We start from the raw sequence: 17,860 nt of genomic DNA on the forward strand, positions 1-17,860 counted from the left end.
TTTTCTCTTGTAAATTACAACAGTTTTATTATTAAAAAAGATTTTTCCTTTGGTCCTAGTCGTATGTTCTGTTCAAGTTTTTCTTTTGCTATACTTTAGCTACATATTTCAATAACATTAAATGCTTACCCATAAATACACTAAAAAAAATCAATGTTCCCTGCTGAAATTGGGGAGGGGGGGTCTTATATGCCATCAAATATGGTAAATGTTGATCAGAACACCATACTCATCCTTGAAGAGTGTAATTGAACCTTTTCAGTTCTCCTTAATGTGTTGCAGAACAAAAGTTCAAATAATTTCTACGTAAGATGTGTTCCAAATAATGCAGTATTTCCTTGCTCACTTCATCAAATAATTGCAAGATCACCATTTAAATCCCTATTTAAGGGTGGTACAGTTAGCATAGCGGTTAGCACCATGCTGTTACAGTGCCAGCAATTGGAACCAGGATTTGAATCCCATACTGTCTGTAAGGAATTTGTACATTCTCCCTGTGTCTGAATGGGTTTCCTCCTTCTCCCTCCCTCCAAAACTTATATCAGGGTTGTAGGTCAATTGGGTGTGATTGGGTGGCATGGGTTTGTGGGCTGAAAGGGCTTGTTAATGTGCTGTATATCTAAATTAAAGTAAAAATAAATTAAACCTGTAAAAATTATGACATTGCATAATCACAAAAAAATTAAAAACCACCTTAAAATAGCAATGGAGATACTTTATTATACAGCAGATTTTGAAAACAACTTCTTACCTCTAAATTAAGGTGACACCTAAGATTAATGAGTGTGCTCCAGTTTTCCACATCTCCTTTAAAAGTTGACTTTGCCAGAAGCATTGGAACAGTTCTGTGCCCAATACCTGCTTCCAGAGTCAGGCAAACATATTCAATTGTCATTCTTAGACTCTGTCCTGTTGCGTCCAATTGCTTTGCTTGGCTATCCTTGTTCTTTTTATTATTAGCATGCTCCAAAAACCAGAATTTTAAATTTTTCACATCCTTCTCAGTCCACAAGTCAGCTGGAATTTCAATGTTTTTTTCCTGTGGGCTATCATCAAGTGGAGTCAAGGCAGATGTAATTGTAATAACTGTGTTAATAATAACAGGGGACACCTAGAAAATGAGCATCCATAAAACATCTCATTTTATTGAACAATGCATCTTAAAATTACTGAGCAATTTTTAAATGACACAGTGACAAAGGAATTCCTTACTTTCAGCATTAGCGATTTCACAGCCAACTCCATATTAAGAGGACCAGAAGCAGCTTGTGTACTTTGGAAGAACAAATTGCAAGGCTGCAAGACCTAAATATTTCAATTAGAAATAAAATTATCTAGGCTAGACTGGACATTTTTTTAAAAAGTGATTTCAGAAGTCCACATTAAGAATGAACCATGCAATTGTATGAAGTGCAACTGAAGTGGATTTACACATAATAAAATAGGATTTTAGAACAATTTTCAAAGTCAACCACACAACAATTGCAATATAATGTAATGAAAGTTTGTTAAGTAATATTAAGTTTCATATACCGTGGTAATTTTATTTTTTCTTTTTTCTTTTAGAAATGGGCAGACCATTACTTTCAGATCTGTAACAGCTGCAGTAATAGTTTGACTTTCTGAATCCTTATTAATATCAGCCTCACACTGAGCCGTCAGCACCAGTGATGGGGCATCTGCTCTTGTCAAATCTGCCACAAAGATTATCTCTGGATTCTGAACATGGACAACAAGTTCCATTTTTGATGTGGTTTGTGATACTGCTGTAAGATAAAAAGGAAAAGATTGCAAGTGCATGCATTTCTTGAAGTTTGACAATGTACAAGTGTCGTTATGTTTCCAAACCTTTTTCTTTTGTTTGTATGACCGCTGGCTTGTTCATCTGAACTGCAGAGACTTGATTGTTTGCTCGTACAAAGAAATCAACCACTGTGAGCAGAAATTCCATACTTGCACAAACATAGATATCACGTACAATTGCATCGAGAAACATGCCTTCTCTGCCATGTTTGTAGCTGAAGTCAATCATCGCATTCTTATCCTTTGTAAGTTTCATTTCCACCATTCTTAAGCAGGGGAGAAACACAATTAGTATTTATGAGAAACATTAAATTTACAAAATAAATATATACTTGGGGATAGTGGCCATGCATTTATTTCCTTAGTCAGATGGGTGCCTGATGTCAAGCTTGTTTCCTATTTTTAAGAGTTTCAAATACAAGCTAAAAAATTATATGACATGCATAAGAGTTTCTACTTCCTACAGGAACAAAAGTCAAGAAGAGTCAAATTCTGATGTATGCAAAGGACTTCAGATCTCACAACTCCACTTCTCAAAAGAAGAAAGTCAAATGGTAATTTTCAACTGGGTTTGTTTTATGACGAAATGTTAAAGCAAGCCAAATAAGTGCATCAATGCCAGATAACCTCCTGGGTGCTCAAATCTAGATTTAAAATACATGTGCTGATTAACTCGTACTTAAAGTGAGAATCAACAAGTTTAAAGCAGGTTCTCACCATTCACATTAGATTTATTTATCTTAGTTTCCAGATTTTTTTCCTCTCATTTCTAAGCAAGGATCAAATAATTGTTGAACAATAGACCTCTGATATCACTCCATTGCCCATCATAACAAAAAAAGTTACTGTCTGTGTTTCTATTATTTCCACTCTATGCTGCAAAATGTTCCTTGCTAGAACCTGGTGATGTGTTGAATAAATAAGTTAACATCTACTATTTATTTATTGTATCCTTTTTGATATCTTGCCTTTCTTTTCATTCACTGTAATGAAAGTTTGTCTATCACAATGTCAAAAATTGATCCCACATTTATTTGCACACAAGTCATTGATCTCCTAATAACATTATTTACTTGGCTATTTTCTCTTTTTCCAATTTTGTGTTCTACTCAGACATGGAAATGCAATGCTTTTCAATTAGGCTATTTTTATTTTCAATCAGATTTGTCATTGTCGTACAATATTATCCCTTTGAAGCTAATTACAAGATGAACATTGTTACTCACATGTTCTCCAACTAAATTATAATCTATTTGGCATACTTCATTCTCCAGAATTAGATTCTTGGGGCCAGATACATTAAGTTTCCCTGAAGCTGTTTTTAAGAACACAATCTTTCATGAGATTGCAGTTATTTTTGTCTTTGAAGTTCTCATAAAACTTCTCTGAATTTGACATTTACTCTTTCACATTATGTGGGGTTTATGGAAAATGAACATCATTCTATTTACTTCAATGTTAAATAAATTGGTCAGACTTTGAAACATTGTATGAAATGCAAGGTAAAAGGAAGCTCTGGCTTCATGGACAAAGGTAAGGAAGAAGCAGCAGAGATAATGTCAATTTTAGTGGGGGGAACTCTTTTGGTCATTTGTTTAAAGAGAGGATAGTGGACCAAGAGAAATCTGAAGGGCAAGAAAAGTAAATCTGGGGTATTTATATTTTGGAGTTATGTTTAATTTACATAAAGATCAACAATATCTGGCAATGGGTGGCCAAATCAGTTTGGCCAAATTATCGATTAAACAATTGCTGGCAAGAACCAATAACAAATATAGAAGATTTTCAAATGGATAAAATGCAATTTATGTAAGAACTGAAGCAATTATTTTTAATGAAAAAAAAAGCATTTGTTGACAAGTAGCTATCCAGTCATCTTACAGCAGCAAAAGTTTGCTTGTACAAAGAAATCAACCACTGTGAGCAGAAATTCCATACTTGCACAAACATAGATATCACGTACAATTGCATCGAGAAATATGCCTTCTCTGCCATGTTATTGAAAAGCTAGTAAATTAAAAATTAGGTGTACTCCATGCAAGAAGTATTCAGATATCATATTTCATCACATGGGAGAAAATGACCTCATATTATCAATGAGAAGGCTATAATTGTGTTCAGATGCATTTATGACAATATACAAATTACCCTTTATTCTCAATAAACATCAATTAAAAAGAAAATTAAAAGAAAAGAATCAAAAGATCATTGGCTCTTTGCATTAATCTCTGATTATCTTAAATGCAACTTTTTGCTCAAATTCTGGCCAAAAGAAATGTAAGTCACTATGCCCTTCACCCATTTTGACCAGAAACACAATTGAAATAGGCTTCAAATCGACACATAGTGCCTTCCGTATTTGCTCCTGTGCTCCAGAGTTTTAAATTTGTAATCAAACAATTCACATGTAATTAAAGTACACATTCCAAATTTTATTCAAGGATATCTCTATAGTTTAGTTTGACCATATAGAAATTATAAGAACTTTTTAGATATAGACCCCTCATTTCAGGGCACCATAATATTTTAGTTTGTTGTTTATCCCATGCTTGCAATGAATGCTTGATACCAGGTGCTGAGCATCTTCTCTGGTGATGCTCAGCCAGACCTCTACTGCAGCCATCTTGAGCTCCTGCTTGTTTAGGGGCCTTGTCCCTTAAGTTTTCTCTTCAGCATATGGAAGGCATGCTCAAAAATTTGAAAATTTTCCATCTTTTAGCTTTGAGATCTCCTTAATTGCTTTAGCTGTATGTTTGAGATCATAGTCTTGCTGTAGGATGAAACGCTGGCCAAAATGTTTCTAGGCATTTGCTCAAACTTGAGCAGATAAGATGTTTCTATACATCTCAGAATTCATTCTACTACAGATATCAGCAGTTTCATCATCATTGAAGATAAGTGCACCAAAACCTGTGGTAGTCACACATACCCAGGACATAACAACCCACCATGTTTCACAGGTGAGGTGGTATTTTTTGGATCTTGGGCATTTCCTTTACACCTCGACACTGCTCTTGCCATCATTCTGATGCTGGTTAATCTTGGTTTCATCTGTTCAAAAGACCTTATTCCAGAATTCAGCAGGCTCTTTTAATGACTTATTGGCAAACTGTAATCTGCCCATCCTACTTCTGTGACTAACTCGTGGTTTGCATCTTGAAATGTAGCCTCTGTATTTCAGTGCATTAAGTCTTCTGTGGACAGTAGTCATTAATACATCCACACCTGCCTCCTAATGAGTGTTTTTCATCTGTCAGACAGACGTTTGGGATTTTTTTCCTCAATGATGAGAGGTTTTCTGTCATCAGCAGTGGAGATCTTCCTGGCCTACCAGCCCATTTGCAATTACTGAACTCACCAGTACGCTCTTTCTTTTTAATGATGTTCCAAACTGTTGATTTTGGTCAACCTAAAGTTTTGGCGATGTTTCTTCCTGTTTTATTCTTGTTTTTTTTAGCCTCATAATAACCCTTGACTTTCGTGTCAAAACTCTCGTTTTCATTTTGAAAAATGGCAACTACGGACTCCAAAGGTGACCAAAATCTTAGAAGCAAGCCAAGCTCTTTTATACCTGCACCAACAAAGCAATTAAACATACCTGAATAATCACAAACACATGTGAACCCAAATATCTCAAATATTATGGTATCCTGAAATGGAGGGACTATATATGCTTTAATTTCTACATGATCAAACTAAAATAATATTGAATAAAATCTGGACTGTACACTTTAATCACGATTGAATTGTTTGGTAACAAAGTTAAAACTGTGGAGCACAGGGGCAAACAAAGGAAAAACTTGTGGAAGGCACGGTACATGAGTTAAGTTTTACCTTGCATTCTTCAAGTCTCAACACCCTACTATATAGGAAGGAGCCAAAAACAGGACCAGAAATCTTTCATGATCAAACAACAGTGGAGACAGGAGAAGTGTAAATGTGAAGTAACAATCATTGTATTGCTGTTATAAATTATTTGAGATGCAAAATATAAATGATCAGGTACTGCATAAAAAATAAAACCACCTTGCTGTGGCTTTCTCTATCGCCATTCGTTTGTCATCCAGCATACAGTTAGCAAGTTTCACGTCAACCTTCATGGAGCCATCAGATAACATCTTGATAGAACTGGAAAATTTGTGTAATTTGAACTCTGCAAGTTTGTCTTGCTCAGATCTTTGTTCTTTAATAAGATTCATCTGATTCAACAGAAAAAAATGGCATAAGTTTTATTTTGTTTCGTATTTCAGCCAGTTTTGAGTTTAAAAATAAATTATAGACATGTTTGAAGAAATATAGACCTAGCAAAGAACACTATTTATTTTCTTGTCACCAAAATTTCAGAAAAGTTGACATTAGAAGGTGTTAGAAACTTGTAAAGCCTTTGCATTCAACTTTCAGAGATTGATTGGTAATACAGATGAAATACTCAGGTTCATCCACAGAGGTATGGTGTACAAAAGTGGTGAAATTATTCTGAACTGATATAAACTACTGGTAATTCACATGTTAGAAAAACTGAAATTGTCTTCAAAGATGTAGAAAAATAAATTAACAGACAGCAACAGGGATAAAAGGATTTCAGTTGCAAACAGAGAATTTGAGATTATTTTTAAACAAAGACAAAAAAGAAAAGGAAATAATCAATTGGGCAGATTCAATGTGGAGACAAACAAAGAGTGGTTTGTTCATGTTAGAAATCAAATTTCTTTTAAGTTGTAGAAAATGTAGATGGAACAAAAAGGCCTGTAAAAGGGTATACACCAAAAGGGACTGAATGATAGATATGGTGCTGGTGGTAGCTCAAGGCGTTTATGACAGCTTATTAAAACTGTTACAGAAAATATGAATTAAAAATGGTGTAAATGCCTAGGTCAGGTAACATCTGTGAAGGTGAAAAATATCAATGCCTTTTCAGTCAGAACAGGCCAGCTTTCATATGAACTGTAAATGTTAGTCATCTATGCTTAATTTAATGCCCATTCCTCATGCAGTTGCTTGACCTGTCAGACAATGGGATACTGTTCTTCAAGATTAGTTGGCTTTAGATTTCAGATTTATTGTCTGAGTACATACATGACAAATAGACAATCAAGATTTGTTTTCTGCAGGCAAGGCAGAATTGGTAGTGCAAAAAATACTGTACATAGCATATGCATGTAAACAAAAAGAACTGTAAACAGATAATGAATGCAAACTGCAATACATAGATAATTAAAAAAAAATAATAAAGTGCACAAGTAAGAGTCCTTAAATAAGTCTCTGATTGAGTTTGTTGTTGAGTCTGATGGTGGAGGGGTAGCAGCTGTTCCTGAACCTGGTGGTGACTCTGTGGCACCTATATCTCTTTCCTGATGGCATCAGCAAAAACAGAGTGTGTACTGGGTAGTGTGGATCCTTGACGATTGCTACTGCTCTCTGATGGCTGTGTTCCCTGTAGAAGTTTTTGATAGTGGGGAGGGTTTTGCCTGTAATGTCCTGAGCTGTGTCCACTACCTTTTGGAGGGCTTTACACTCAGGGGTCTTGGTGTCCCCATACCAGACGATAATGCAGTCAGTCACTACACTTTCCACCACACATTTGTAGAAATTTGCCAAGGTTTCTGGTGTCATACTTTTTTCTTTGGCTTGGCTTCGCGGACGAATATTTATGGAGGGGGTAAAAAGTCCACGTCAGCTGCAGGCTCGTTTGTGGCTGACAAGTCCGATGCGGGACAGGCAGACACGGTTGCAGCGGTTGCAGGGGAAAATTGGTTGGTTGGGGTTGGGTGTTGGGTGTTTCCTCCTTTGCCTTTTGTCAGTGAGGTGGGCTCTGCGGTCTTCTTCAAAGGAGGTTGCTGCCCGCCAAACTGTGAGGCGCCAAGATGCACGGTTTGAGGCGTTATCAGCCCACTGGCGGTGGTCAATGTGGCAGGCACCAAGAAATTTCTTTAGGCAGTCCTTGTACCTTTTCTTTGGTGCACCTCTGTCACGGTGGCCAGTGGAGAGCTCGCCATATAACACGATCTTGGGAAGGCGATGGTCCTCCATTCTGGAGACGTGACCCATCCAGCGCAGCTGGATCTTCAGCAGCGTGGACTCGATGCTGTCGACCTCTGCCATCTCGAGTACTTCGACGTTAGGGATGAAAGCGCTCCAATGGATGTTGAGGATGGAGCGGAGACAACGCTGGTGGAAGCGTTCTAGGAGCCGTAGGTGGTGCCGGTAGAGGACCCATGATTCGGAGCCGAACAGGAGTGTGGGTATGACAACGGCTCTGTATACGCTTATCTTTGTGAGGTTTTTCAGTTGGTTGTTTTTCCAGACTCTTTTGTGTAGTCTTCCAAAGGCGCTATTTGCCTTGGCGAGTCTGTTGTCTATCTCATTGTCGATCCTTGCATCTGATGAAATGGTGCAGCCGAGATAGGTAAACTGGTTGACCGTTTTGAGTTTTGTGTGCCCGATGGAGATGTGGGGGGGCTGGTAGTCATGGTGGGGAGCTGGCTGATGGAGGACCTCAGTTTTCTTCAGGCTGACTTCCAGGCCAAACATTTTGGCAGTTTCCGCAAAGCAGGACGTCAAGCGCTGAAGAGCTGGCTCTGAATGGGCAACTAAAGCGGCATCGTCTGCAAAGAGTAGTTCACGGACAAGTTGCTCTTGTGTCTTGGTGTGAGCTTGCAGGCGCCTCAGATTGAAGAGACTGCCATCCGTGCGGTACCGGATGTAAACAGCGTCTTCATTGTTGGGGTCTTTCATGGCTTGGTTCAGCATCATGCTGAAGAAGATTGAAAAGAGGGTTAGTGCGAGAACACAGCCTAAACCTCCACAAACTCCTGAGAAAGTAAAGGTAGTAATGTGATTTCTTCACTATGCCATTAGTGCGTTTGGTCCAGGAAAGATCCTCCGAGACAGTGACACCCAAGAACTCTCCACCTCTGATCCCTCAAATTATTACTGCATACTTCTGGCTTTCTTTTCTTCAAGTCAACAATTAGTTCTTTAGTTTTGGCAACATTCAGTGCAAGGTTGTTGTTGGTGCACCATTCAATCTCCTACCTTCCTTTATTCAACCCACTACCTTGGTATTGTCTGCAAATTTGTAGATGGCTTTATTGTAAAGTGAGTAGAGCAGGGAGTTAAGAACGCAGTACAGATGACACTTTCCAGGTTCCAGTATTTCCTAATTTCAAAACGTGTCATCTTCAAGGCAACATGGGGACGATATTCCAAATTACAATCTCTTTAATCCAATAAACCAAACTTTGTAGATGCAGCTTTATGTATTTTTAATTTGTTGATAAAATGGATAAACATTTTGCATAACTTCACATTAGGATTTTAATAGCGATCAATAAACCAAGTGTGGTGATATAACCACAACACAGGTGGCATTCCTACCAACCTAATGGAGGGGGAAACTACTGAACCTGCAGGTAGGTAACCTGGGAGGCTGGCCTCACCTGGCCAGCTGCCAATCACCACCCTGTTTATAGACTTGAGCCGGCCCCTCCCAAGGTCAGTCGGACACGTGGAGACAACAAAGGACAACTAGGCACATGTGGAGCCAGCAAAAATATTAAGACTGGTGTGTACAGAGTTTGAGCTGATTAAAGTTTGTAGTAGTCTTCTCGTTTTGTGTTTGCTTGCTGCACCACAGCACATCTCACAAAGCATACACTGTATTTAAAGATATAATGAAATTTAACTTCAGAGATATACAAGAAGAAATAAGACAAATTCAAATAAAATTTTCTCAAGCTCACGTCCCCTTCATAGTTCGTCAAAGAATGAGATGCAAGCTTAGTTGCGCGGATATCATGACATTTTAGCGTGAATAAAATCTCTCATGACTGGAGGGAAAACAAACGCTTTTATTAGCTTATAACTACGGGTTGGGTGTCACAGTAGACTTTGGAAAGGTTCTGGATTTAGGCAGGAAATAAGGGTTATATTTGAACAGATGGGGGGAGGAGCCAGCCATTAACACAACATACTACCAGTGTTACCCCAACCCCAGCAGGTGGCATGCCAGACTCATCACCGTACATCCACCAACCCTACGCCCACAACTACATACAAGCGTTCGAGACATTCTAGGACTCAACAGCTTTGCCACAGCCAGTACCATGACAGTCGCAGTGGCAGACCAGACCACCTGAAAGACATAATTTGTGATAACACCCAATTCACTTCACTCCGCTGGACTCTTTCTAAAACAAGGGGTGAATGTGGTAAACCACAGTATGTATAGTTAGCTGTTTGGACATGTCCCCTTTAGCTGACTGTACCTGTGGCTCTTCCCACAGTCTCCTGAATAAAGTTGACTGTCCCACAGCCCCCTTCCTAGGTCAGGACAGTCGACCAGCATGGACATGTCTCCATTCTATTTTGCTAATTGAAGCCTATCGGTTTTATATAACCTAGTCTTTTGGAGTTATTGATGGGCATCACTAACTAAAATGTTTCCTCCTCTGCTTGGAAAGTTAACATGCTGTTGAAACTTTGGTAGGATTGTTTTCAGGTTAGCGCAGTTGAAGTCACCAGCAACGATTATGCAACTATCCATGTGGAGCATGAATAAAACGCGCTCATGTCTGGAGGGAGAACAGTGTTATTAGTTTACAACTAAGGTTAGGGTTCAACAGTAGTCTTCAGAAGGATTCTGGGTTTAGGCAGGAAACCAGGGTTATATGTGGGCAGAGCCGGGAGGTGGGGCTAGCCATCAACACAACACCCTACCAGTGAATCCCAGTTTACTGCATTCACTCCTTCCTGTAGAATTTAGGGTCCGTGAATGAAGACAAAGAGCATGGGTTCAGAAAAAAGTGGTTAAAAAAAAATACCATTATTTACAAATTTAAGCAGTCTAGGGATTTGGAGATCCTGGTGGATCACCTAAGCACTGGGGGGCCTTGGACTCTTTGGGGCTCCTGGTCCCCTTGTAAGGGAGAAGAGGCGGGCAGGGTCTCCAGATCAACAGTGGAGGGGTATATCCTTTCCTCCTGAATCGGATACCCGAAGGTCCTGACTGGGGGTGGCGAGACTGAGCTCCGTGGCTTGGAGGGCACTTGAGGCAACGGACCCTTTGTTCCAGCTTCTTAAAGGAGATAGTAATGCATCACAAATTTAATATTGATTCCAATTTTGAATTGCTTTTCGTAACTCTAATTGAGCTCCTATAATGTTAGATCCATTATCATAACACACTTCCTTCATTTGACCACATATGGCGATAAAACATTGAAGAACATTGATAAAAGAGTCTGTATCGAGGAATGATGCAACTTCAATTTGAATTCTCTCATAGTCAAACAGGAAAACATAGCTCCATATTATTTTTCAACACTTCTTCCTCATTTAACTTGCAAAAGACCAAAATAATCAACTCTTATGTATGTAAATGGGGGTTCATCATGTCTTGTGGCAAATCCGCCATTTGTTGTTGTCCAGGTTTAGCATTTGCACGTCGACAACACATTTTGATATAATTCTTTTGATCAATGATGAAGCACCAAGTATCCAATATTTCTGGTGTAATTCTGTTAACACGTGACAACAACCACCATGACATGTTTTTTTCATATATATGTCGAACGATCAAATCAGAAATATGAAATTCCTTAGCTATGATAATTTGATGTTTCATTTCTGGCATTATTGATTTTTCCAATCTTCCTCCTACTCTCAATACATCAGTTACAATAGGATTTAGCTTGTGTAAGGTAAAAACATCATGAGATGGGACCGGAGAAGGAGTCACCCAGTACTAAGGAGTAACAGAATGCAGATGTGACCTTGTACACTCAAGATAAGCTTTGCACTAACAAGAATGATGTGCAGCAGACTAACAGAGAAGGGTAGCAACAGCTAATTAATTGGACAATGTAATGGTATGATAATTTACTAAGTGCGTGTCCTGGGGTATAAAAAAACACCACTTGCTGATATCGGGAGAATGCGCCTTCTCCAACTAACACTGTTAGTTGTAAGTGTTACAATCCGATAATAAAGAACCTTGATTTCGACTCAGTCTGGTGTCTGACTCACTCATTCTTGAACAAAGCAGACCTAACACTTGTAAACACAACTTGTTTTTGTAACATTCAGATTCTTCTTCAATTTTGATATCTCGTTTCCTTTTTCTGATAAAAACGAATCATCTCCAATTCAGCATTTTCCAACTCATCCATTGAAAATTCTTTTAACTCTTCTGGATTTTTAGGCCATTCTTCTTGAGATTGTGAAAAAAGTTGAGGACCAAACACCCATGTGTTGGTTCTTTTCAGAAATGATTGACCTTTTAATCCTCATGAAGCCATATCAGCTGGATTATCCAATGTTTTAATGTATCTCCATTGAGTAGCATGCAAAACCTTCTTGATCTCATTAATTCTGTTAGTCACAAAGGAACAAAACATCATGGTTTTGTTATTAATGTATTTAAACACTGATGTACTATCAGACCAAAACATAGTCTCCTAACTCCATCTGTAATTCTCTTCTTAACACAGTGTCCATTTTGCTTGCCATAGTAGCGTTAGCCAATTCCATTCAATATATGATGACTGGCTTTAATGGAGCTATTCTGGCTTTTCCCATTACAAATACTCAATGTACTCTCTCTTGATTATTTCGCAGTACTAAATAACTGACAGTACCATAACCTCCTTTGCTTGTGTCAGCAAAATGGTGTAACTGAGCAAATGTGGCAATTCCAAAGTCTGTGGGTTTAAAACATCTGTTGACTTCAAAATTGTCCAACATTTTAAGATTCTCAATCCAATTTATCCAACCTTGTGCAATGGTTTCTGGTATAGTTTCATCCCATCCAAATTTTCTTCTGCACAATTCTTGCAGAATTTTCTTGGCTATTAATACTACTGGTGCCATAATTCCCAAAGGATTATATATCAATCTTATGATCAAAAGAATACCTCTTCTTGTTAAAGGCTGTTCTTTCAAAACAATTTTGAATTTGAAAACATCATATTAAACACACCATTGCACCCCTAGAATTCTTTTGACAGGTAGAACGTCACAATCCAAGTCAAGATGTTTTATCTCCTTTGCTCCTTCTGCCTCAGGAATAACAGCCAACACATCTCGACTATTGCTAATCCATTTCGTAAGGAAGAAACCTCCTTTATTAACTCTTTTAACTCATGATAAAGATCTATTGCTTCCTTTTCTGAAACTACTGAAGTAAGACAATCATCAACATTGAAATTATTTCTGATGCTGTTTATAGTTTGAGAACTAAATTGCTCATTATCTTCAGCATATTTCCAGAGAGCAAAATTTGCACAACTCGGTGACAAAGTTGCTCCAAATAAATGAACTGTCATTCAGTATTCAATCATATCTTTACTGTAATCACCATTAGGCCACTATAACAATTGTAGAAAATTACAATCTTCTGTTGGTACTTTCACTTGATGAAACATCACTTCAATATCTGCAGTAATTACAATAGGCTCTCAAATAAATCTTATCAGAACACCTATTAAAGTACTGGTCAAGTCTGGACCCTGTAAAAGTTGAGAATTCAATGAAACTCCTTGAAATGATGCTCCACAATCAAATACTACACATAGTTTCTTCTTTTGTAGATGTAAAACTCCATGATGAGGCAAATACAATTTTCTACCATCTTTACATTCCAAGGTATCTTTTGATTCCTTTTCTACATAACCCTTTGTTATCAAGTCCAACATGACATTGGTATATTCCAAATGAAAGAAAGAATTTCTCTTCAAATTCAGCATACACTGTTCTGCGATTATTTTATTGTCTGGCCTACAAATTTCTCTTTTCTTCAAAGGTGATGCTATACAGTAATGATCATCAACAAGTTTCACAGAATTTGAAACTAAATCTAGAAACTGTTTATGCTCCTTTGAAAGTTCTTCAATACCTTTGAGAGATACAGGGAAATCAATTTTAAACTATTGTTCCCACAGATCATTATCATTGACAACTGAAATTCAATTGAAAATCACGTTTGATGACTCCTTATCATTAGTAATTTTTCTTCCTAATGGTCCGTTAATTGTCCATCCAAGCAATGTTTTCACGGCATAAGGTCCATTGTTTTGACTCTTTATTACTTCTAAAGGTTCAAGAGCCTTTGGTACATCCAATCCAATTAATATCTCAATTTTGGCATCAGTCTTAGATAAGAAAATGTCTTTGAGATGATCCCACTGTTTGATATTATCATCCTGATAGGAAATATTCTCCTTATTCACAGGCATATTCTTCTGAGTATATACACTTGTAAGATCGCAAAAATCATTGCTATTCAATCCAGCAATCTGCAAACCTGAAACTATATTAGTTTCAATGTTCTTTTCAACAAGTTCTGCGATCTTTTACCCTGAAGATTAATTTTATTCGTTAATTCAACAGAACAAAATGATGCGGTACTTCCAGGATCAAGAAATGCATATGTCTTCAGTATGAAGCTCCTTTTTTTTTATAGCTTTAACCTGCACAGGAACTATTGAGAGGTCTTTGTCACATATTCAAAGCTGCTTCCTTCTGGTAATCTCAGTTTGCTTCCCAATTTGTCCTTTAAGTAGGTTTTCAGTTGGTGGTATGCAAACATTGTACCATAAGTTATTCCATATTTGAACTTCATTTGTTCAAATGCTAATAAATTATTTCACAAAAAACAATTTTCTATTCTTTTAATTTCTTTTCTCTCCCATTCTCTAAAGGAAAGGTTATCTATTGTGAAAGGCATTAGTTGATTTTGCGTCAATAAGTAATTTGTTTTTTTTCCTTTCCACGTGAATTTTCTTCCTTATGTTGAGTATATAGTGCAGTCCTGGTGAACTTCTATATTGCTGGTACCTTCTCCTCTATTTTATCTAGTTCTATCTTGGTCCAATCTGGTTTTTCCTTTGTTTGATAAAAATCTGATAGATACCTTAATTGTGCTGCTCTATAATAATTTTTTTTAAGTATGGTAGCTTGTTTGTACTATTCTGTTAATTTACCTAGCGTTATCCTCGGTTTCCCCCCTTTCCATAAAAATTTCCTTATTATTCTCTTTGTTCATTGAAGAATTTCTCTGTTAAGGGAATTGGTAACGATTGAAATAGGTATTGTATCCTTGGGAAGACATTCATTTTAATGCAATTAACCCTCCCTATCAGTGTTAGTGGCAATTCTTTTCAATGTTCTAAGTCATCCTGTAATTTCTTCATTAATGGCTGATAATTTAATTTGTATAGGTGGCCTAAATTATTATCTAGTCTAATACCTAGGTATTGGATTGCTTGTGTTTGCCATTTAAATGGTGATTCTTTTTTAAACTCTGTGTAATCCGCATTATTCATTGGCATCGCTTCACTTTTATTTGCATTGATCTTGTACCCCGATATTTCTCCATATTCCTTCAATTTCTTATGTAGTGCTTTTATTGATATTTCTGGTTCTGTTAAGTATGTCATCTGCAAATAAACTGAATTTATATTCCTTCTCCTTTATTTTTATCCCTTTTATTTTATTTTCTGTTCTTATCAGTTCTGCCAATGGTTCTATTGCTAAATCGAACAGTGAGGGAGATAGTGGACATCCCTGCCTAGTTGACCTACTTAATTTAAATTGGTTCGATACATATCCATTTACTGTCACCTTCGCCAATGGTCCCTTATATAAAGCTTTAACCCAATTAATATATTTTTCTGGTAGGTTGAACCTCTGTAATACTTTGAATAAACAATTCCATTCTACCCTGTCAAAGGCTTTCTCTGCATCTAAAGGAACAGCCACTGTTGGTATCTTATTTCCTTGTACTGCATGGATTAAGTTAATGAACTTACAGATATTGTCAGTTGTTCGTCCTTTCTTAATAAATCCAGTTTGATCTAGTTTTATTATTTTTGGTAGACAGTCGGCCAATCTGTTTGCTAATAGTTTTGCTGACTTAAGTAGAGATATTGGTCTATATGATGCTGGTGTTAGTGGATCTTTCCCCATCTTTGGTATCACTGTAATTATTGCTGTTTTAAATTAATCTGGCAAGTTTTGTGTTTCTTCTATCTGGTTCATTATTTCCAGGAGAGGAGGAATTAATAACTAATTAAATGTTTTATAGAATTCTATTGGGAGTCCGTCTTCTCCAGGTGTTTTATTGTTCAGTAGCTTTTTTAATATATCCTGTATTTCTTCTATTTCAAATCATTTTATCAATTTGTTTTGCTCCTCTTGCAATTTCGATAGTTCAACTTTAGCTAAAAACTCATCTATTTTGTCTTCTTTCCCTTCGTTCTCAGTTCAGTATAATTGTTCATAGAATTTCTTAAAGTTTTCATTGATCTATGTTGGGTTATATGTAATTTGTTTGTCCTTTTTCCTTGATGCCAATACAGTTCTTTTAGCTTATTCTGTTTTAAGTTGCCAGGCTAGTATTTTGTGCATTTTTTCTCCTAGCTCATAATATTTCTGCTTTATTTTCATTATGTTCTTCTCCACCTTATACGTTTGTAATGTTTCGTATTTTATTTTTTTGTCCGCCAATTCTCTTCTTTTTGTTGTAACTTCCCTTGTTGCTAGTTCTTTTTCTGTACTTACTATTTCCCTTTCCAGCTGTTCTACTTCCTAATTGTAGTCCTTTTTCATCTTAGTTACATAACTTATTATCTGCCCTCTAATGAAGGCTTTCATTGCAGCCCATAACATAAATTTGTCTTTAACTGATTCTGTATTTATATCAAAGTACATTTTAATTTGGCTTTCAATAAATTCTCTAAATTCCTGTCTTTTAAGTAGCATGGAGTTTAATTTCCATCTATATGTTCTATTGCTAATAACAGGGGTGAATAATCAGATAACAATCTAGCTTTATATTCCGTTTTCCTAACTCTCCCTTGGATATGGGCTGACAACAGGAACAGGTCAATCCTTGAGTATGTTTTATGTCTACTTGAATAATATGAGTATTCCTTCTGCTTTGGGTGTTGCCTCCTCCATATATCCAAAAGTTGCATTTCCTGCATTGATTTAACCATAAATTTGGCTACTTTGTTTTTTTTTTGCTAGTCTTTTGTCCAGTTTTATCCACCTTTGGGTCCAAATTAAGGTTAAAATCCCCTCCTATCAATATATTCCCTTGCGTATCTACAATCTTTAAAAAATTATCTTGCATAAACTTTTGATCCTCTTCATTAGGTGCATATATATTGACCAAATTCCAGAATTCTGAATATATCTGACACTTTAACATTACATACCTCCCTGCTGGATCTATTATTTCCTCCTCTATTTGGATTGGTACATTTTTATTGATTAATATAGCAACATCTCTGGCTTTTGAATTAATATGATGCTGCCGTTACATGTCCTACCCAGTCTCTCCTCAATTTATTATGTTCCACTTCAGTCAGATGCATTTCCTGCACAAATGCTATATCCATTTTTTTCTTTTTTCAGTAAATTTAATAGCCTCTTCCTTTTGATTTGGTTAACATTATATAATATTTATAGTCATATAGTTCAACATGGCCATCTCATATTCTGTTTACACCTCACTTCTGCTTCCTCACCACCACCTTTCCCCTTTTCCCCATTTTCATCTCTGTTTTCCTTTTTTGAATTCAATGTATGACAACACTTCTAAAACATAAAATACTTCAACCATTCCCACATCTAAAATTCACTTAACCCCAAGTGTCTTCCCCCCTCCCCCCACCCCTCTCTGAGTGGCCCCTTGTCCCTTGCCAGGCAACCATAACTCCATTCTCCATTCGGATTGCGAACCCGTTCGCAAGTGTCAACTGACTTTGCAGTGACTATTATTCTCTCCCACCCAACCCCCTCCAGAAAACTTTTATCTTCACATTAAAACAAAGCTCACCCTATTTTCTTCTCTTTGTTCCCCTCCTCTCCCTTACTTCCCTTTTCTTTCCCTTCTTTAGTTCTTACTTACACATTATTTTTACATCTTTATTTGTAGTTTGTCGTTGTTCTTCATTCTTGTTACATCTCTTTATCTCTCTGTCCTGCAGGCATTCTGCAAATTCACGTGCTTTGTCCGGATCCAAGAACAGTCTTTTTTTGCTCCCCTGGGATA

The 17,860-nt window shown here is 37.0% G+C and overlaps 1 protein-coding gene across 5 annotated transcripts in view; it reads right to left on the reverse strand.

The window, feature by feature from the left end:
* Positions 1-17,860, reverse strand: part of vps13a (vacuolar protein sorting 13 homolog A) — a 397,184-nt gene that overhangs the window by 170,306 nt on the left and 209,018 nt on the right. For 4 of the 5 annotated variants that reach the window (XM_069930495.1, XM_069930501.1, XM_069930500.1 and 1 more), the window contains 5 exons: positions 5,830-6,002; positions 1,849-2,069; positions 1,534-1,766; positions 1,213-1,305; positions 752-1,111 (listed from right to left, as the gene is read on the reverse strand). In XM_069930495.1, coding sequence (XP_069786596.1) covers positions 752-1,111; positions 1,213-1,305; positions 1,534-1,766; positions 1,849-2,069; positions 5,830-6,002 — 1,080 coding nt within the window. The remainder of the gene's footprint in view (positions 1-751; positions 1,112-1,212; positions 1,306-1,533; positions 1,767-1,848; positions 2,070-5,829; positions 6,003-17,860) is intronic. The other variant, XM_069930496.1, reaches the window with a different exon arrangement.

The sequence above is a fragment of the Narcine bancroftii genome, chromosome 1 (genome assembly GCF_036971445.1).
Source record: "Narcine bancroftii isolate sNarBan1 chromosome 1, sNarBan1.hap1, whole genome shotgun sequence".
Classification (NCBI taxonomy): domain Eukaryota; kingdom Metazoa; phylum Chordata; class Chondrichthyes; order Torpediniformes; family Narcinidae; genus Narcine; species Narcine bancroftii.